The sequence below is a fragment of the Candoia aspera genome, chromosome 1, assembly GCF_035149785.1.
Source record: "Candoia aspera isolate rCanAsp1 chromosome 1, rCanAsp1.hap2, whole genome shotgun sequence".
Classification (NCBI taxonomy): domain Eukaryota; kingdom Metazoa; phylum Chordata; class Lepidosauria; order Squamata; family Boidae; genus Candoia; species Candoia aspera.
Genome location: NC_086153.1, coordinates 188,236,490 through 188,257,561, shown reverse-complemented (window position 1 = coordinate 188,257,561; position 21,072 = coordinate 188,236,490). Strand labels below are relative to the sequence as shown.

The 21,072-nt window shown below is 39.0% G+C and overlaps 1 protein-coding gene across 3 annotated transcripts in view; it reads right to left on the bottom strand.

Moving 5' to 3' along the window:
- CWC22 (CWC22 spliceosome associated protein homolog) overlaps positions 1-19,338 on the bottom strand; it is a 40,557-nt gene extending 21,219 nt beyond the window's left edge. The window contains exons 1-14 of one of the 3 annotated variants that reach the window (XM_063318116.1): positions 18,678-19,338; positions 17,063-17,188; positions 15,092-15,159; positions 13,263-13,385; positions 12,811-13,050; positions 12,002-12,130; positions 8,626-8,794; positions 6,848-6,901; positions 3,876-4,011; positions 3,583-3,789; positions 3,419-3,481; positions 3,198-3,302; positions 1,830-1,911; positions 450-510 (exon numbers count right to left, since the gene is read on the bottom strand). In XM_063318116.1, coding sequence (XP_063174186.1) covers positions 450-510; positions 1,830-1,911; positions 3,198-3,302; positions 3,419-3,481; positions 3,583-3,789; positions 3,876-4,011; positions 6,848-6,901; positions 8,626-8,794; positions 12,002-12,130; positions 12,811-13,050; positions 13,263-13,385; positions 15,092-15,159; positions 17,063-17,068 — 1,443 coding nt within the window. In that variant the 5' untranslated portion in view covers positions 17,069-17,188; positions 18,678-19,338. The remainder of the gene's footprint in view (positions 1-449; positions 511-1,829; positions 1,912-3,197; positions 3,303-3,418; positions 3,482-3,582; positions 3,790-3,875; positions 4,012-6,847; positions 6,902-8,625; positions 8,795-12,001; positions 12,131-12,810; positions 13,051-13,262; positions 13,386-15,091; positions 15,160-17,062; positions 17,189-18,677) is intronic. The other 2 variants (XM_063318114.1, XM_063318115.1) reach the window with 2 other exon arrangements.
- Positions 19,339-21,072: the final 1,734 nt, after the last annotated feature.

The window sequence follows — 21,072 nt, the reverse complement described above, 5'->3', positions numbered from 1 at the left end:
GAAAAAATAGCACAACAAATAAAAACATAGAAAGATTTTAAAAATCTGTAATTACAAATATATTCCCAAATCACCTGATTTTAAAATGGGAAACTAAGCTTTCAATGTTCACTAAGCCCATCTAAGAATTTCTTCCAAAGGGAGAGATAGCATGACATTTTCTGATCAACGGAACACAGAATTTTCTAAAAAATGGCTAGATTACACACCTCCAAAATCCAATCCTTAATATCTGGAGTATTTTTCCATCTCCTAAGGATTCTTCTTTTTGCGACCCCCCTCAGATTTGCTCATGACAAGCCCAGGGGACATAACGCACTGTTGGAGAACCCCTGTGCTAGGCCTCAGCTGCTATACTACGTAAAATATGATTCTGTCCATAACTGATTTTTTTTAAAAAAAATACTCTTTAAGGAATGGAAAAGAAAAAAAAACTAATTAAGACTTACTGTTTGGCTTTCAGGAAAGTCCATCTTCAGCAGTTTGTGAGCACATTCCTCAAAATCTAAACTACAGAAAGACAGAGAGAGAGAAAATATACATTTATCTGTCCATAATTGACTTTCATCCTTAATACGGTAAAAGCATCTCACAAGGCCTGAAAGACACTTTGGTATAGTATCAAAGCCACTGTCATGCTCCCCGATCAAATGTTCCCAGAGCATCTGAGCGAACTTGCATGCATGAATGGAATCAACACGTGTCAAATCTGGAAGTGGGAGGGGGGCGAGCCAGGAGTGTGAAAGCATCTTGTTTGGACTATCTCTGGCATTCAAGGTCAGGCTGCTGAGAGCCATTGGAGACATCTGCACAGAACTGAACAGACTGGCACGAAAAGGGGGGCTGCATACCGAAAGGGGGAGGGGTTGGTTTCACTGGACTGTTTAATCTGGGGAAAGCGCGGGAATTTCTATTCGCAACTTTTTCACTGTACTGCACACTACGCTTCATTAAAGAGGTTTCTACTTTTACCACGTATGAATCGAATTTAATAGGAAGGAGTAGGGCAGTCATCACAGCCATGCTGGTTTCAACTACTGTTCAGGCAAAGGCAAATTAAGACCTCTAAATTCTAATGTTATATATGTAAGAATTCCTTTAACTGTACAAGAACCTCCAGAACTTCCCATAAGCAGGACCTCTCTTCAGACTGACATTTCATGAAAAAGCATAAAGAGTTTAATAGCTATGTACATTTCTGTTGAAAAATAGTTCTATTTTAGCTATTAATTTGTTTTTTCATGAGCTGCAGCCAAAACCAATAGATTTTCAGACAGACTAAAAACAAGATGATTCTTATTTATGAGTTGTTATTACTGTAACCTCATATTAAACAGAAATGTACCAAGTCTAGTAAGTAAACAAATTAGAACACTGGCTTCTTCCACAGTGTGGAAAAATGTCATAGAATAACTGTTTGATGTAAAGAGGACAATAAAAAACATTTGCAAATATCTTCAGTTCTATGCCATTTTCTTTTATTCTACAAGTGCAGATATACGCATTTTAAATGTATGAATCTTCTTAGTTAAAATTTAATTGATTAAAATTGAGAATCCTTCCTCAATTTATTGCTTTACAGGTTTATGTGACTGCAACTCTTCAATGACAGGAATTATAAGAGTTGCAGTCCAACAAATTAGAAGGGAATCAGTTTGGTAAGAGATACTTTTGAAATGCATTCCTAAAAATACAGAAAAATATACAAGTGCTATGGATTGAAGCTAACATTTTGCACGCTGTCATCTAGGGTGCTAGCTTGCAAAAGAGCCTGTGATTTATGCTATAACAGGTGTCACATTTCAACTGAGAGTTATATTTCATTTTACCTCGACTGAATTGCAAGGTAAATGGTTCGCCGGAAGGAAACCAAGTTAATTTCCGTTTTGTCATGGATGGTAACTTTTTGTCCTTGATAAATTAAGGGAAACAAACAAAAAATTAGGATACACCATTCAGGAAAAATAAAACTGCATAGTGTTACGGACATATTATTTCAGATATCATTGTTCAGAGTAAATGAATTATTATATGAAAAATAACTGAACTTGGAAGCTAAGCAGGGATGCACCTGGATAATATCTGATGGGAATATTATTTGGGAATAATATTATGGGAATCCCAGCAAAAAAGGCTAGGTGTGGAACTTTAAAACCTTCTGAAATGAGGCAATCTCAGACCAAAGGCATTATCTTTGCCTTAAAAAATTATGTGAGAAAAATAGCTGCTTTCACAGTGATACCAATTCAGTGTACAGCTTTTGTGCATTCACTCTTTCAGGGGGAGGGATATATTCTAATGTCCTGATATTAAAAACCACCATATTGTGATGCAGAGCTGCTGCTTCCTTTGTGCACAAAGACCGTTGCATTAATTTCACAGGGAAACCATGAGCTTTCAATCTGGCTTGGTGCCGAAATGATCAAGGGAATTTCCATGAGATTTTTTTGGGGGGGAGGGATTTTCCTTCACCTCTGTGAATACCATGCATAACAATATAATACTAAATATTAACGTTTGGCCCAGACACACCATTAAAAACCCAACCAAAATCCCATACTTCTCTGTAAAACTGTTTTTAGCATTATAATAAAAATTAATACACAACAGGAAATTTAAAACAAAAAGTACATATTTTTGACAATGATAGAAGCAGGTGAGAAGAAAAAAGCGAATGTTTACATTTGAAGGATGCAAAAGCTGAGATGCAAAAATGAAATAAAATGCACGTATGTTAGTTCCAATTGACCAAGGCAGCACTGGGCATCTGTCTTGAACATCAATATTGTTTTTCCAGCAGAAACATGAAGTCAAGATTTTCAAAAGCAGACTGATTAGGCAAGGGGGCAATTAAAAAAAAAGTTTTTAGATCAAAATGAGCAAACTTTACAAAAGCTTTTAACCATACACGATTATGAACATGCTCTGATTTAAGAGTAGTAAGTATAACTAAATCAGCCTTTACGATTTTAAAAGTGTCTCTACACTCACCTTTGCTTTGCTAAGTCAGTACATCTGACTGAGCACAACATAAAAGGCCGGCACTGTTCATACACAGTACGTTCTCTCCCCAATGATAACACATTAAAAAGAAACTGTATTTTAAGAAAAATCGAAGTTAGATTTATTGTCCTGCCACACTACATTACCCCCAACTCTGAGTAATTTACTGCATTTACTTTAAATGGAACCCTTACCTTCTTCATCCTCATCTTCCTCCTCTTTTTCTTCCTCATCCTCCTCTTCACTACTTCCAGCATCCTGACCAGCTTCTGAGTCACTGTCACCTTCATCAAGAATTTCTACATTACAAAAAAGAAATTCAAGTTAATAGATTTGATTGAGTCAGCAGAATTTAGGACACAGAAGCGCATTAGAAATAAACAGCTATGCACAATTAAGAACTTGACCCACATACCTTTTTTCAGAGCTTTGTACTTCTCTTCATTTTCTGTAAAATCAGGGTCCATTTTGAACACATCTGCCCAAAAGGAGAAAAGAAAAACACTGAAATTATGCTAAGTGCTTCCTACACAATTCTAAAACATGCAAACATAATGTTGATTTCGAAATCATGCTTACTGAGAATGTCGTCTGGATTATATTCGTCTTCCAAAGGTAACATGTGGGTAAACTGATCCTCCTCCTCCACAAGGTCAAGTCCATCAGGAATCACTGGATGATCTTTGAATCCGTCTTTCCGCACAGCAAACATGACTTCAATCATATACTGAACTCGCTTGTCAGTTTCAGATTCATGGAGGACATGGCGAAGGCGGTCAAAGATGGCTGTGGTGTAAAAACAGCTAGATGGGGACTGCTAATTCAGGTAACTGGAGGAACCAGGGAGAAAGGTATCGGGAGTCTGTACCTACCGTTAACACCTCTAGGAGACACTTCAGTTAACTTGAGGCCACAGTCCTTCAGAAACCCAATTGCTACTTCAATACTATCATCTGTAGGTCTTTCCAGGAGCAACGTGAGCATTTCCAAACATAAAACCTCATGAGCCTGACAGGAAACAACACAAGTATTAATACAAATCAGATATTTAAAATTTTATTTATTTTTTTGTTTATTTTTCAAATTTCTATTACCGCCCATCTCCCCCCAAAAGGGGGACTCTGGGCGGTTTACAGTAAAATCAACAATTAAAACCATAAAAATATAAATCACAGTATAAACAAACCAATAAATAAGAATAAAATAGATACAAAATCCAAGGGGCAAAGATCTTATTCATTGGGGAGGGATCTACGGTGCCAGCCACCACCAAGAACTATTGCCCCTCCCACCCCAGGCAAGGTGGCAGAGCCAGGTTATCAAGTTCTTCCAGAAGGCCGGGAGCGAGGGGTCCTGCCTCACCTCCAGGGGCAGAATGTTCCAGAGGGTGGGTGCCACTGCAGAGAAGGCCCACCTCCTGGACCCCGCCAAGTGGAATTCCCTTACTGGCGGGGTTTGCAGCATGCCCTCTCTGCATGACCAGTTGGGACAGGTCGATGTGATGGGGACGAGACAGTCTCTCAGGTAACCTGGCCCCATGCCTTAAAGGTCATAACCAACACCTTGAATTGGACCCGGAAGCAAACTGGTACCCAGCACAGCTTGCGCAGCAGTGGTGTCGTATGTGCCGATCTTGGGCACCAATAACTGCCCACGCGACCGCATTCTGGACCAGCTGAAGCTTCCAGATACTCTTCAAGGGCAGACCCATGCAGAGCGCATCGCAATAGTCTATATGAGATGACTATTTGATAAAATACAAACACTACTGCAAGAAGAAGTGCAATGAGTTCAGTGCAGCACATACTGATTTTAAGACATCCCACCCCACCAACAGCAGAGCAGTCGGAAGTATTTAAAGTTCAAAGTCAGGTCCAACTGGGTATGCCTGAAGTAACTCTCTAGATCAGGCAATTAGGAAGGGGTACTGTTTGAAACAAAACTTGAACAGTCAGCTAGAAAGACTCACTCCAATTCAAGCTAAGCTTCAGCAGCCCTTCTACTATGCATTTCGCCTTTGCACAACTATTTGCGTGCAGTTGGGAAATATAACGGAAAATGGTGGCAGACCCTCTTTGGGTTTCACTCAAAAATAGAGGGGGCCATGCTTTAACTCAGGAAAAAGTAAACCTCTATACTTACTGAAAGGGTCATAAGGAGTCCTGATTAGGAACCCTCAAGACAAGGTTAAGCAGTCTGCCTCCAGCTGCCTATTCTGCTCTAAACTGGCTTGTATGGAAGGAAAGCTATACAGGCAGTCCTTGCTTAACTGCCCTGTTTAGCGACTGTTCGAAGTTACGATGGCGCTGATAAAGTACAGGCAGTCCTTGACTTACCATGGCAATTGGAACCAGAATTTCCATTGCTAAGTGATGCAATCGTAAAGCACGACTGCATGGCTTAGCAATGACAATCCCTGCAGTCCTGGTTGCTGTCATTAACTGAATCCCACAGTCAGGTGAGACAATTTCCTGCCGGCTTCCCACAACCAAGTCAGTGGGGAAGCTGGCAGGAAGTTGCAAGTCCCAGGGGGCTCACAAGCAGGCTGGCAGGCAAGCAAGTGTCTGCTGCCAGGTGTGGGACAGCACAAGGGTGTGAGGAAAGCATGGTAAGGCTCAGGGAGGGTGCACAAGGGTGCGAGGGAGGCGTGGCAAGTCTCAGGGAGGGTGCACGAGGGTGCTTGAGTGGCTGGCACAAGCACAAAGGGGCTGGGGGAGGGTATGCCAGTGGGGGAGTCTTACCACAGCGACTTGTGACCTTCCCTGCCAGCTTCCCCAATGAAGCCAGCAGGGAAGGTCGCAAATGACGATCATGTGATCACAGGGTGCTGCAACCTGTCATAAGTGCGAGCCAGTTGCCAAGCTCCCAGATTGTGATCACGTGACTACAGGGGTGCTGGGACAGCCGAAACTCTGAGGACCAGTCATAACCACCATTCATTCAGCACCGTTGTAACTTCGAACAGTCACTGAATGAATGGTTGTAAGTCGAGGGCTACCTGTAACTTTATGGCTGGTCCCCACACTTACGACAATCACAGCATCCCCATACTCAGTGATCGAGATTCGGGCACTCCACAACTGGCAAGTGATTACAATCATTGCAGCGTCCCATAGTTACATCATAGCCATTTGTGTGTTTCACAGCCAGCTTCCGACAAGCAGAGTCAATGGAGAAACCAGCAGTAAAATCGCAAGTCACAGTCAAATAATGTCTTGCTTAATGATCCCAGGTGATTTGCTTAATGACCACAGTGGAAGTGAGGCTGTAAGCCATTGCAGTCACATGATGTTTCCTTAATGACTGCATCGCTTAGCGATGGACCTGCTGGTCCCGATTGCGGTTGTTAAGCGAGGACTATCTGTAGTCTAATCATACAATTTAGTAAGCTGAGGATATTAATAGTTTTATTTTTTGTTAAACAGCAGCTTAAAAAATCCACATCTAGTAAATAGCTACTGCCCACATCTGAGTTAGTCCTAATTCTGTGACATTAGTAGATAAAAGTTAATTAAATTCACTATCTTAAAAAATGAGACTCCCATCTCAAATTTAAACATTAGACAGTCTGCTTCATCACTTTCTCAGGAAAGCTACCTGAATATGTTTGATGACTGAGTGCAAATGCATAATGCCTAGGTCTCACTAGTTCTGATTCTGATAAGATTTCACTATTCAGGTGAGTTTAGTGTATTACAAATGGGGACAAGAAGTAATCTAGATGGAGAATGAGCTATAAAACATCAATATGTAACTACAAAGCCTCATTTTTTTGGTGTTTGAGGGAAGATTACTGTAAGTATCAAAAGCTAGAATATGATGCCCCTAATGCAGGATAGCTTACCACATTCTGATTCATAAGATGTGCAACGAACTTGGAAGCTGTCAGGCAAAGTTGCTGCAAAACAAAACACAAAAGGATACGTCATTCTAAGTTTCTTTATTTTACTATCATTATGCCAGGATGAATAACCTTCTGAAGCATGAGGGCTACACCACACTTAATGTTTGGGGATGCTGAAAGGTCGTAAAGCGGCTAGGACCACATCATACATACGGGAGTAACTTGTTTGGGATGTGTTTGGGGGAATTTTCTTGTTTTTTAACTCTGACCAGCTTTAAGGCCTATATTCATTTAGTATTTCAAAATGATGAGAAATCACACAGTCATTCTTCAGCAATCAAGATCAGAGGAGACTGCAAAGGACAGAAACAAGGGAGTATATGGGGGATAAGCTGCCTATCCCAGCATGAAAGGATTCAGGTAGCTCACCCAAGTATTCAACATTTTACAAGTAAAAAAAAGGAGACATCACCTGTCCCTCACTAGTTTTATTGGAGAAGAGACAAGAAATATTTACCAGCAGCCATCTTCTGCAGGTCAAACTCAGACCCAACCAATAGGTTTAGTTGGTGGGCCTACCTGAACCATGTTTAAATCTACAATCAGTTTAGAAACTATAGTACACAGTAAGGCTTGGCTCAGAAACCTCACTAAGCCATAATACGGTTTGTCTGTTTTTGGCTTAATATGGTGTGCAAATGGTGTAAAAAATAAACTATAGATAGATCGCTTTAGGGAAATAATCCTAAGTCGTAGTATATGTGCTCCATCTACAACTCTAACCACAATCATGCAAGGCGGCAGTAAATAAAAGAAGAATGAATCAGGAAAGGGTGGAATTTGATATAATTGCTTTGTTCATCTGGAAGACTGATTCTGGCTTGTTCAACAAACCTTGGTTGAAACAAACCATGGGTTAGCATAATGCGTCAATGCAATCGGTGGGCTTCAAACTGCATTGCTGACTTGGAGCTGGACAACTACTGCTCCTCCTCCAAGCACATTAGTGTTTGCAGCAGCCAGATTAAGAAAATCAGCTATTGTACAGCGTGTTCACTTATGCCCCGTATTTCTTAGCCACTAAGCTTTGGGTAAGCTGTAAGGTTCGCTTACTGAAACTAACGAAGCACAGTCTTTAAAAGGCAACGTTGATGAAGTGGCTGCAAATGCTGACGTCTGGTGCATCGCACTAGAAGCAGTGTTGCTGGTGTTACTCATCTAATGTTCATACGTGAGCCAGCCTTAAGGCAACTTCATTTCACTGTTACGCTATGCAATTACAAGTATTTGCTTCTGCTTAACATGAATTTGCTTGTTACACTCTGGATGATTTCACCTTGATTTTTTGTTCTTATTCTTCACAGTGGCAAAAAGCAAAATACAATATATTTGGACACTTAGGGAGCAGTACTTGCTTCTTCATCTGTAGTCTCACGTATGTTTGCAACAACTTGAAAATTAATTTAATGTACCAAATCAATATTTTTTTTCAATTCAGTTGTACATAAAGCATTTTGTTTTTCTTATAATAAAGTTATTCTGAATTTCTAAGTAAGTGTAGAAATTAAAATACATTTGAGTTTTAATTTATAGTTATTCCTGGAAAAACCTAATCTTGTATGGCTTTTTCTTCTCTGTGATCTCCTCATGACTTCATACCTTGTGCTCATTAATACATTAAAGAGGAAATAAGTCTCACTGAGCATATTTCCCTATGACAGCTCAAATTAATCGAGTCAATCTTATTCAATTAACCTGTTCAATAGCTGTTTCCATACCTTATCATTTCTTCTGTATCCTTTGCGAAAATTTAAAATGAGCCTCTTGAGAATCAATTCCCCAATGTTTGGAAACTTGGAATTGATGATTGCTACAACTGCTGCATATACATGAGTGAAGATGGGTGAAGCACTCTGGGCCTGCAAAATTGACCTTGCTAGTAATCCTCTGTAAATGAGAACAGACACATAAAGACCCTTTCAAAAAATAAAACTTAATCAAAATTTAAATGCAAGCCACAAGGCACATGGAAAGGGACTTCCCTAACTTTAGTAGTGCCTCCAACTCCTTGAAAAGTTTGCACAGAGATTGAGTCTCACTTGACTGAGTAGATTTCCCTGTACGGAAATTCTACCCAACCCCATCAGCCTATCCGTTCAGCAGCTCCCCTGACCCTTTGCGGTTATTTTTTTTGTGGGGGAGAGAGGGTCTGAAAGGGGTGCTCTGGGAAGAAGTAGGTAGAGAAATCCACTTCTACTAATATCACTTAATGCATCTAAATTTGGACTGAACCTTTTACAAAGCTCCTGTGAATTATATGACAGCATATAGCTTGAAGATAATCAGTGGCTTTTCTCCACTACACTATGTTATCAAAGTACCTAATATATGATATTCACTATGACAATTTTAGGTTTTCCATCTGCTCTGCTGCTCTGCTATTCTTCATGGGTAAGTTTATACTGTAATATTATACTTGGAGTAATCAGATTAATTTCCAGTAGTGTTTCAGAAAGGAATAGATAACACCAACTGTAAGCAAAATGATAAGTAAACTTTATTATAAATGATTCCCAAATCCCATGGTCCTGCTCTCTCATATATCAAGCGGACATTCACGTTTTCATTTAGCAGCACAAGTTTCTACCAAAGCTACTGCATTTTTTAGTTATACAGTCCTAGTGAAGACCGTATAGAGTTACACCACTGGGAAAAAAGGCAACGCCATTCCACTAAAGAAAATCAATTTAAAACATTTCAAATGAAAGATAATTAAAATAACAAATTACTACCCTTGTGCTTTACAGAGTAAGAAATGATAGCTCTGCTACCTAAATCCATTAGGAAAAATGGCAGAACTACAGCCCATATAAACTTATCAATGCCAGCTGAAGGTCATCAATGTACGAAGTCATCAACGTATTAAGATACAAAAGTAAATTAAGTTCAACAAGTATATTTTGCCTCCTAATTCGGCTATAAAGGTTGTTGCTGACAATCTGTGTTTCAATTAAGCACTCAGAAGAAGCATGTCAGACGAGGATATTTGTGGATTAGGAATCCATCGGAAGTTGTTGCTCACTCCTGTCTCAAAGCAGAGCACTGACAGAAAACTCATTTCCCCAGCAGCTTATCAGGACTGAAGAGCAGAGCAAGCGTGCATGATTGAGTGTTATGTAACTACTAATGCAACAAACCGAAGGGCTCAAGAACATAATCAGACTCCCCCACTTTTTATTTGTACACCATGAGATTATAGCACAGCAGAATCTGGTGCGTAAAACAACACTTAGGATTAAAGCAGCGAATCCAGAACTGTTCGATTTTGAGCACTACAGTTAGATGGCCCTCGCAATCCTTCCATCTCCACTCAAACTAGTTCGTGGTTAGACCTTTATTTGTGGGACAGGTACGGGAGTCATTTTGTTGCTGCTACCATATATTCATATCTGCATCTCTCCTAAAGAGCAGTAACAACTGCAATCACAATCAAATTCAACCTTTTGAAAAACAGCGTTTTGGATTCTATCCATTCTTTAAGTAGCTCTGGGCTTAAGTTCAATTTTCCGGGAGAAAGATTAACAGAACACGTTCTCAGGTTACGGGCAATTATGATCACAGCACGGGAGAGCTAACAGGGAGAAGATGACAATCTAGCTCTTCCGTTCCTGTGTGGCGCGTGTTATATCAATGTGTGCATGCATCTCTGTGTGCATAATATCTAATTTTATTTATTAAAATGTTATTTGTTTATATAGTCAAACCCCCTAGAGTTAGAGACTATGATCCTTCATTGGAGAGGACTGAATATCTTGCAAACTGCACTATTGCTGCATAAATACTATCAGCATTTTATTATTTTCTGTTTCGTTAGACTCCTCAAATAATGTTTAACAAGGGATGGACATTAGATTTCTTATGTTGGCAATGTAAGAAATTTGAAAGTTCCTTAACTCATGTGATTTGATCTTGTTCTGCTTTGTTTTGGTTTCAAATTAGCACGTACATTAAAATGATTTGGGAAGAAACATCACACTGTATTTAAGGATCTCAATGTGATGTTGAATTATGTTCTTAAAATATGGAATTGGTCATCTTAGCAAGAGCTTTGGCTTCATCGAGCATGGGATACACCAAAAGGAGGATAATCCTACAGAAAAGTAGAAAGGAAGTCACTCTCCTTATTTTAAGGAATAAATCCAAGAGTTTTGAAAAGTCACCGTGCTCTAAAAATGAGATGGTGCATTGTATTGTTATACGGTCAAGATTTAATGATGAACTCAATGACTGAATTTATTCCATATAGGAATTTATATTTATTACATGGATATTTTTTTCACCAATTGGATTTTTTTTTTGGTTACCTTATCAGACCAGGTTATTTGGGGGACCACCTATCTCCTATGGTTTCTGCCTGTTCAGTAAGCTTGGCCAAAGTTGGTGCAACTCAGTTCCTCTTGATCAAACAATGCCACCTATCAGGACCCGGAAATTGTGCCTTCTCTATTACAGTACCATTAAAGATACCTTTCTGTATCCTTCAACATCGGTCTTCCTTTCACCCCCTGCCTTAGATATTCCGTACAGCAGCAGTAATCAAACCTTCCCTTTATGTATATTAATGTACCATCTTCATTGAAAGCTTTTGTGGACTATCATGTAAGCAAGATGTTTCAAATATTTTCAAACTCCAGTTAACTCTACTGTAAGCTGACCGTATCAAAAGGCTTCTCTTTCTAATACTTTATTATACCCACTCATAAACATATCATACTTACTGCGGTATACTTACTTGCAGTTTATGAAGTAAGCCATACGGCAAATAATAATGTAATTTCAAATATGATGGACAATACATATACAGGATTATATTACCATCTTATACTTACTTCCATTCAACAGCTTGTGTGGTGATCATCAGAATGAGTGGATAGATGTGATCACATATGTTCATGACCATGGATCAGAAAATACCCATTGTAATTAGCAGAACTGTGCACTGGCCTTTCCCTCCCTTCCTTCAGCCACCCTCCATGTCCCAAAGTGGCATATCCCACACTCCCCACATCCCTAGTATTATTTCATATGCATTCATCTATATTTCACATATTTAAACTGAGCAGTATAAATATTTTTGACATATTTTATGCTTACCTGCCTCTCACAATGTTTTCTTGAAGAAGTTCATGAATAATATTTTCAATGTTTGAAACATTCACCTTGTTGATGAGACCATTGATGGACTTCTTCAGTGCTTCCCAACTCATTCTTTGATAGGCTAAGCTGTTTTCAAAATACACAAATTTACTAATGAGCAAAAAGCAAAGGACTAGAGAAAAAGGTATAGCTTAGTCAGCTGGAGCATTAAACTTGGTGACACATCAGTCTTCTCTCATTTTGGTTTTACAAAAGCAAAAGCAAAAGACTTTAAGAAGAGCTGCTACACCAAGCAATATTGTTAATAAACACCAAAAAGTGATTTGTATTTGGCAAAAAAGGTATTATCAACTATTGTCAACAGACAAAATCAGGAAGGGCAATAATAGCTCCAGATTTTATCTCACCCAGCAGAAAAATATGGGCTTCGCATTAAGAAATATTATTTATTCTTACATGAGACAGTCACAATAATACTCAGCCATCTGAGCCTGAAAAATTGAGACTAAACCCCAATCTTCGAAGCTTTTTCTAAATAAAGCTGCAGCAGTCTTACATTCACTTTTCTGGTAAGAAAAGCCATGAAGGCTCCTCCACTTCCACACAACTAGGATTTTTCTACCACATGTCAACTTGCACCTTTCTGTATTCCTGGTTCCATGCCTTCTCTATTATTTGAGCATAATATTTTTTTAAAAAATCAAGTTTTTGTTAATAGACTTTCAGTTAATTTAAAATATAAAAGTTTGATTTAATTTAATTTGCATAAAGTATAATTTAAAATATAAATGTAACATATGACATACCTATTTTTATCAGTGATCTGTGCCTGCATCATCCTGAGCTTTGCTGGAGGAATGTATGCACCTCCAGTGCGGGTAAGGATTGGATCCACCTCCTCTTTCTTCTTCTTTGGAGGGGGCTCCTCATGAGAAAGGGAGCTCTGTACTGCTGGTTTCTCCATATCATTTTTTCTGTCGGGTGACCGGGACTTCCTATGCTTCTTCCAATCAGATTCTCTCTCTCTCTCCTGTCTTTCTCTTCTTCTGAAATTTTAAAAAAAATCTACATATTACAGGTTCAAAGTACAAAAGAAAGAAAAAGTAAATTTTAAATATGATGCCAATAATGACCATTAATCAGTTCTAAGACTTATTTTAAGCAAAATCCAAATCAACAAACCCTACATAAATTACACAAATACACCAGCAGCTAAACAATGCAAAGTTCAGATTTTTTGGTAGCATTTGACATTCACCTTGGTTCTGTGTATCTGTCATCGTAATGCCCCTTTCCTGAATGTTCTCTGTCAGGTCTTCTGTGTTCCAAATGACCTTTGCTTTGGGGTGACTGAGACCTCTTACGCTCCATGAACTTATTCCTGGATTAAGGGCAAAACTTCATTAGCAATTATTTTTAAACACATCATAGTATACTTGTGGAGAGCCAGTCTGGTGTAGTGGTTAAAGGCAGCAGGCTAGAAACTGTAAGACTGGAAGTTCTAGTCCTGCCTTGGGCACAAAGCCAGCTGGGTCACCTTGGACCGGTCACTCCCTCTCAGCCCTAGGAAGCAAGCAAGGGCAAATCACTTCTGAAACTCTCACCAAGAAAACTGCAGGGACTAGTCGGGCAGTTGCCAGGAGTCAATGCTGACTTGAAGGCACGCACGCACAGACAGACAGACGGTTGCGTAACTTCGGAAGTCAAATAATTTGTTCCAAATGTTCCTCAGCTATAAACACTGTATTGCACAGAACAAGTAAAAACTGAGGATAGCTTTACTTTGTATGCAAAAGCAGTAAGAAAAAAAAATGATAGCATTTTTAGTAATTAAACACTGAAGTCTCTGTGTTTATGTCTGTCCTTGAACCACTCCTTGGTTCATCAATTTTACTAAGTGATCATAAATCCTGCACCTAATCCATCCCTTCTCATACTTCCTACTGCTATCCAAATCCTTTCAAAATAGGTATCATCTTGATTATGACAGGGAAAAGGTGAAAGCATAAAGGACATTCATAAATGGATATTAATATCTAACATACATGATGTTCATACACATTTCCCTCTATGCTTTCTATAAAAATTTGGAAATGGGACTTGAATGGGACCAGAGTCCTAATGAAGCACCAGATCAGAGTGGGCAGAGAGGGAAACACACTCACACATTATGAATTCATTTCCATCCGTTCCATTGGCTCCACTCCTAATTGCATAAGTCTGAAGGGAGATTCTAAGTGCATTCAGCTACATTCACTTAACATTTCTCTACAACTAGAATATACTTAGAACAGCAGAATTTTCTGCTGAGAAGATGAAGAGAGTAACCAATATCTATGGGGACACTGGGAAAACTGTAAATGCACTTTTAAAAGGTGTAAATCTCAGACTGAAGATGTCAACTTGGTAACAGCAAAATAAGAAACTAAGATACAGAGAGAAGAGTTGTGTGCAAAAACTCTTATTAACCAAAGATCTGATGAAGCACATACAGGTAAAGTGGTACATGTGTATGAGCATGTGTGCGTAAGAGAAAGACACACATACCCAGAGACATTCCCAAGTTACAGGCAATTATAGCATTGCTTGTCTGCGTCTTCCTTTGATCAGGAGGGGCAAGACTAATGCTATCAATTCATACAGTTTTCATAGTTCTTTAGATAAGAGCAACAGAAATGTCCTCCTGTATTTACTTCCTTTCCATTAATTATTATAGTTGCCTGAAAGGAAGGAAATCTAAGTTTAAAATGATTGCTACCCCAAAAACAGTCTTAGACCAAGTATGTATGTATGTATGTATGTATGTTTCCACTACCAGATTCGCAGCAAATCTAAAACGACTAATCCTCTTTTAGGATAACTAAAAGTGTCCTTTTAGGTAAACAGAGTATTTGCCACTTCAACTAACAATCTGTTTCTCATGTTTACAGCTTGCCCATAAAGACCATTATACAAATATTTTTTTATCTTGTAGGGAAATCCTCAAATCTTATAAGAGAAATCCCCTCCCCTCCTCCCCCCATTGCAATGCATTATTATTTATATTGAGTTTTCACTGCATTCCTTACAAAAAGGAAAAAAATTTACCCGTCTTCTGGGGAGGCACTTCTCTGGCGAGGATTGTAAGCTTCCTTCCTTTCACAGCTAGATCTAGACTTTAAAACACAAAAGCGTTTAAATTTCACATAATCAATATAAAATTAGAGAGCTGCAATGCAAAAATCTACCAACTCACAAAGAACAATGAAACTGTTTTTCACTTCTATATGCAGCCCCACTTTACTTGCAACCCTTACAAAACGTGTTAATGTTGCACTGACAAACCAGCTATTTTAAGGATTTGCCTTGCCCTTTTTAAAAAAAAAAATCGATGCCTTTCTATTATTGTATTATATTTTATTGTAAACTGCTTTGCAATTCTTTACTGGGAAGTGGAATAATAACGATAAAATAAAATAAATAATATTGCTATGTTAAATGTTATGCTATTTGTTTTTACTTCATTTTACAGATTGTAACCAACTCTGATATCCTTAAGGTAATGGCCAAGCTACAAATATTTTAGTAAATAAAATAAGGCATTTGACAATATTTGATACCAGTAAAATTTACACAATTAGCTAACTACCAAGTAGTTACAACTGCATTTTATTTATTTATCTTATATCCCATTATTTTTATAAATAACTCAAGGCAGCGATCATACCTATTACTCCTTCCTCCTATTTTCCCTACAACAACAACCCTGTGAGGTGGGTTGGGCTGAGAGAGAGGGATTGGCCCAAGGTCACCCAGCCGGCTTTCCTGCCTCAGGCAGGACTAGAACTCTCTGTCTCCTGGATTCTAGCCTGCTGTCTTAACCACTAGACCAAACCGGCTATAATCCATAACTGCTCTCATCAAAATATTTGTTATATAACAGACACAATAACATGATGTTAGCCCAGCTGCATTATACAAATGTCAGGAATAAGGCGAATGAACAGCGCTGAGTCAGGAATTAAACTCTAGTCTTTATTGTCTACCCTATTGACAGAATCTTGCCAAAACTGAACAGAACTAGCAAACTCTAAGGGAAAAACTCTAGAACCCGAAGGCAGTTCCTTTCTGATTTCCTTGGCTGGGAGCCCAAGGCTTTCTACACTGTGCGTGTGTTTTTCCCCCTGGAAAGAGCCCCCTCCTTCTTTGTCAGCGATCTCCATAACAACAAATAAGTATACATTCCTTTTCAGATAAAATTTGTTATTTGGGCTTCAATCTTGTCTTGTCTACTTCCATAGACTCAAATTGCTTTCCACATGAGACCTGTATCTTGGAAACATCCATAGATGTAGGGAGAAGTGCGGTCTAGTGGTTAAGGAGCTGGACTAGAAACTGGGAAACTGGGAGTTCTAGTGCTCCATTAGGCATGAACGCATACATTTGCTACATGTATAGTTGCAGAACACATGCTTTTCATGCAGAAGGTCCCAGGTTCAATTCCTGTAGTCTCCAGATACGACTGAGAAAATTTTGGTTGAAATCCTTGACAGTCTCTGCCAGGCATCATTGATAATGCTGAGTGAAATGGTCTGACCTAGCATAGCCCTCCTCCAATACCCTTCTCACTGCCCTCTCTTTAAAGTTTTTGTGATATAACAACAACAATAACAATGTATTAAATGTATATGCCTCCTGACTCTCAGTGAATCTGGGTGGCTTACAAATTGTTAAAAACATTTAAAAACAAGTAACAAAACACAAACAAAGAAACAAAGATGGTAGAGAAAATAATTGTTCTGGATGGGAACAAGAAAAAGGAAGAAAAGGGGTGTCAATCGTCCTCCCCAAAGGCCTGGGTGAAGAGCCACATCTTCAGAGCCCTTCAAAATACCAGTAAAGTGGATTTGCCAGATTCATTACATTTTCCATAGCACGAATGATCTGCCATTGCCACTGTTCCTCTGCCATCCCTGCCATAACTCTGCCAAGCAACCCTTAACTTCTGTATTAAGAAATGGGGGCTTCCTAAAAACTTTCAAAACTTTCCAGCCTTTTAATATTTTTAGAAATACTTACATTCATTTGTGCGACTCCACTCTCGATTCCCTCTTTTTCTTCCACTTTAAACCCTGAATCTCTAATGTGAGTGTTCCAAAATCAATGTGGAATTTTATTATTATTCTTGCAGCAAAAACAGCTCATCTACAGAGAAAACAAATGAGGCTTGCTGATATTGCTAAGACAAAATCAAAGCAGCCATAGACTAATATTGCTGTCAACAGTAAAATTATCTGCTTTGCAGTCAGTCTGACTAGTTTAATCTATCCTGAACCGAGTTTTCACAGAGTAGTTCTCATATAGCACATGTCAATATGCAAGAATTTGCTGATACATGATTGATAAATAAGGGAACAATGTGTGCATAACACAAAGCATCTTTGCTTTTGCATGAGTTTCCCGAGTTTCGATTTTGCACTATTGAGAAATGGTATGTGAATGGAGCAAGCACTACCGAACTGAATGCAATGGCTGGCTGCTTTGATTTCTGCCCGCTCGAGTCAGTATATCCGCTATACATGCACTACTCTGTTAGTATCTGTTGTGCCTCTCTCAGGTGGTTGTTTTTTTGTCATTATTACTGCTTAAGTGTGCTTCCCCCTCCCCAACAAATCTCTGCACTAACTGAAAACAATGCGCAAACGAAGCATGCTGGTGGTAATGTTTCAAGTGGAGAAAGACAAAGAAAAGCGTTATTACACTGAAGAAAAGTTTGAAATTCTCAGTGCTCTGAAAGACACGAAAGAACATGTCACACGGTACATGTCCCCAGCCTAAATGAAGCGGCATCACGGGCAATCAGAAGAAATACTAAAAATATAAAAGCAAGGTTTTTCGGCAGGAGCAAGGAAAAGTCTAGAAAGCCTATTAGAACAAGACAAAGAGTCTGTTAACTGTTTGGATTGAAGACCAGATGAAGAAGGTATCAGGGGCAAATTTTCTCATGATAAAAGAGGACCATTAGCAATATATGAAGACCTCAGGAAAAAAGCTGAAAGTCCCAAAGAAGTGCCTTCCTTACCTGCCAATGGTGCTTGGTTGAATAATTTCAAGAACGGTTGCTCTTTCCACAATGAGAAATTGTCAGGTGAAGCAGCAAGTACAGATGAAGCAGCAGCAAAGGCATTTCCTCCAGTAATAAAAAAATTATTTGAGCAAGAAGACTATACATTAGATCAGATTTTCAATGTTGAAACTGGCCTTTATCAGAAGAAGAATGCTATCACAAACTTATGACATTTATCTCTGATGGGAGGAAAGACAAACCCCAGGATGCAAGGTTGCCAAGGATAGACTGACCGTAATGTTGGGAGCAAATGCAAGTGGCGACATGAAACCGAAGCCTACTGTTGTTCATTATATTGCCAATCCCTAAACCTTAGAAGGAATCATAAGGCCTACCCTTGGATAACAGGGCAGATCCACAGTGATTTTCTATTCAGTGGGTTTGAGAATATGTTTAGAAACCACAACATGAGCAAAAATTTGGATTTTAAGATTCCAACTGCTTTGCACCAAATTATCTTCTGATCCTTGCTGAGCTCTCACCAAATATAAGGTCCTCAACCTCTCTTACCCAGCCTCTGGATCAAAAAATTAGTTCTGCCTTTAAACACTATTTTTCGTGCTGTACTTTTAAGATGTTGATTGCAGTGACTCAAGGTGAAGATATACAAACCAGTCTTGAATTTTGGAAGTGATTCAACATAAAGTATGTAATTTAGATTATTGCATGGAATGAAGATACAAAACTGTTTGCATGGTGTTTGGGGGCTCCTTCTGCCTGATTTTATCTGTGACTTTAAAGGCTTTGATGCTATAAAAGAGCTTCCCAAAATAAAAGCAAATTGTATTGCTCTTACAAAAAACAGGCTGGGTTCAACAAAGTGGAAGAAGAGGACTTAGATAAGTGGTTTCAGTCCCATGCAGGGAACTTTCAATAAAAGACCTGCGAAACTTGCTGCTGAGGGGCAAGTGGAAGGTGAGGAAGAAAAGTTGAGCAAGCCACTATAAGATCTTCAAAAATCCCCTTCAAAAATCTTCAGTTCTGAGTAAATTTTAGAAAACTTGCAAGGGCTAGAAGATAAGAGATAGAGTGGAGAGAGGAACAGAATAGTAGTCTATGAAATTCTATTTTGTTTGGAGCCAGATAGGCAACTTCTTTATGAAAGAAGGAAGATGACAAAACAACAGACACTAGATGTGTTTTTAAGCAAACACCCAAGAATGAGACAGAAGTTGCACCACGGCGCTGCAGTTCTGGTATGATCACATTTCATACAAAGCCTGATTCCACATCAACATCATCATCATCATCTCATCTTCCATCATTGTCCCCATTACTCCGCAGCCTCACCCCTTCCTCGTGCCTTATTCTTCAAGCTGTCATAACTTTTTTCAAGGTAAGACTCTAAGTTTGCATTATTAAATTATGAATTTAACGTGTTTTTTCAACTGTAAGTACCTTATTAGGATTATTTATTGCATTATACATTGTTGATATATGTGATCAATTATCATCTCCAGTAAATTTTGTAGGACAATCTCTTAGACTGCATTCTTTCCCAAATAGGACGGTCAGCAAATTCTATGATGGAGACTTTTTTTTTTTTCAGTTGGAAGGGCCATACTGAACTGTAGGCTTTTATGGGAAGCAATGGCAGACAGGGTTGTGGGGAGGCAGGACTCATATACTAATCACATCCATTTTCTTTCTTGTTCCATCCTACGTGCCCACAGACATGCAAGTTCCCAGGGGAAAGGAGAAGAAAGGCTTTAAACTCCCCTCCCTTCATTACCCCTTATTTTTTTCCATTGTTAATGGTGACAGAGGAAGCTCTCATGAGCTGCACAGAGAATGGCCAAGGACTGAATGCAACCTGTAAATTGTCCATCTGGATCCCTGTACCTCTTCGCTTGGCACCTTGGTAGGCTGGGTAACAAAATCATGTAACTTTCATTTCATGATAAAGTGGATACGGTATTGAAAAGATCAAGCCATATTCCTGATGCTACTTCCTTTAAGAATCAGTCCTGCAGTATTATAAAGCAGCAAGACTCCATCTAGAGAAAGATTGAAGTGATTAAAGTTAAACAGAAATGTCACTACAGCATTATGGGAACTGAAGTTACATTAACCTGATTCATTTATAGATCACCCCAAAATAAGGCATAGAAAAGCATACACTTTAACACATGGGCATAAAACCTACAGCCCATGAATGTTCTTATGTGATCCCTACATCCTCTCCTCAGTCTCTGCTGATTTTCAGAAAGTAAGGTAAAATTAGTTTTAGTGCTGTTAAGACTATGTACAGGTAGTCCTAAGTTAATGACCATTCATTCAGTGACTGTTCGAAGGTATGATGGCACTGAACGAGGAGACTTATGGCTAGTCCTCGAAGTTACAGCCATCAGTGTCTAGCGATCACATGATCGCAATTCAGGTGCTTGGCAACCGGCTCGCAATTACAATGGTCACAGTGTCCTGTAATCATGTGATCATCATTTGTGTCCTTCGCTGCTGGCTTCCAACAAGCAAAGTCAACAGGGAAGCCGGTAGGAGATCACAAATGGCGATCATGTGATGTCGTGCCTAATGACCATGTGAGATTTGCCTGACAACCGCAACTGCCATCGTAAGTTGGCATCACGTGATGTCATGTTTTATAACTGCTTCACTTAGCAACGGAGTTCCCAGTCCCAATTGCTGTTTTTAACCAAGGACCACCTCTATGTTGAAGGTGGTTGTGGTGTGTTTGATGGTGGTGGTCAGTATCCACTCATGAAACCAAAATGAATGGGATGTAAGAAAAATGTGACTAATTTTAGACCTATCTGCTTTCCCTGTTTAAAACATCCTTCCCCACATTTCACAAAATGGATATGCAACCCATGTCCTCAACATGCAGCAACTGAATAGATAAAATCACCCCACGGCAACCCTTACATCAATGAATCCCAGACAGTTCTCCATTTAACAGAAATCTTAAAGTCGACCTCACGTTGTTTCTAAGTCTCATCACAAA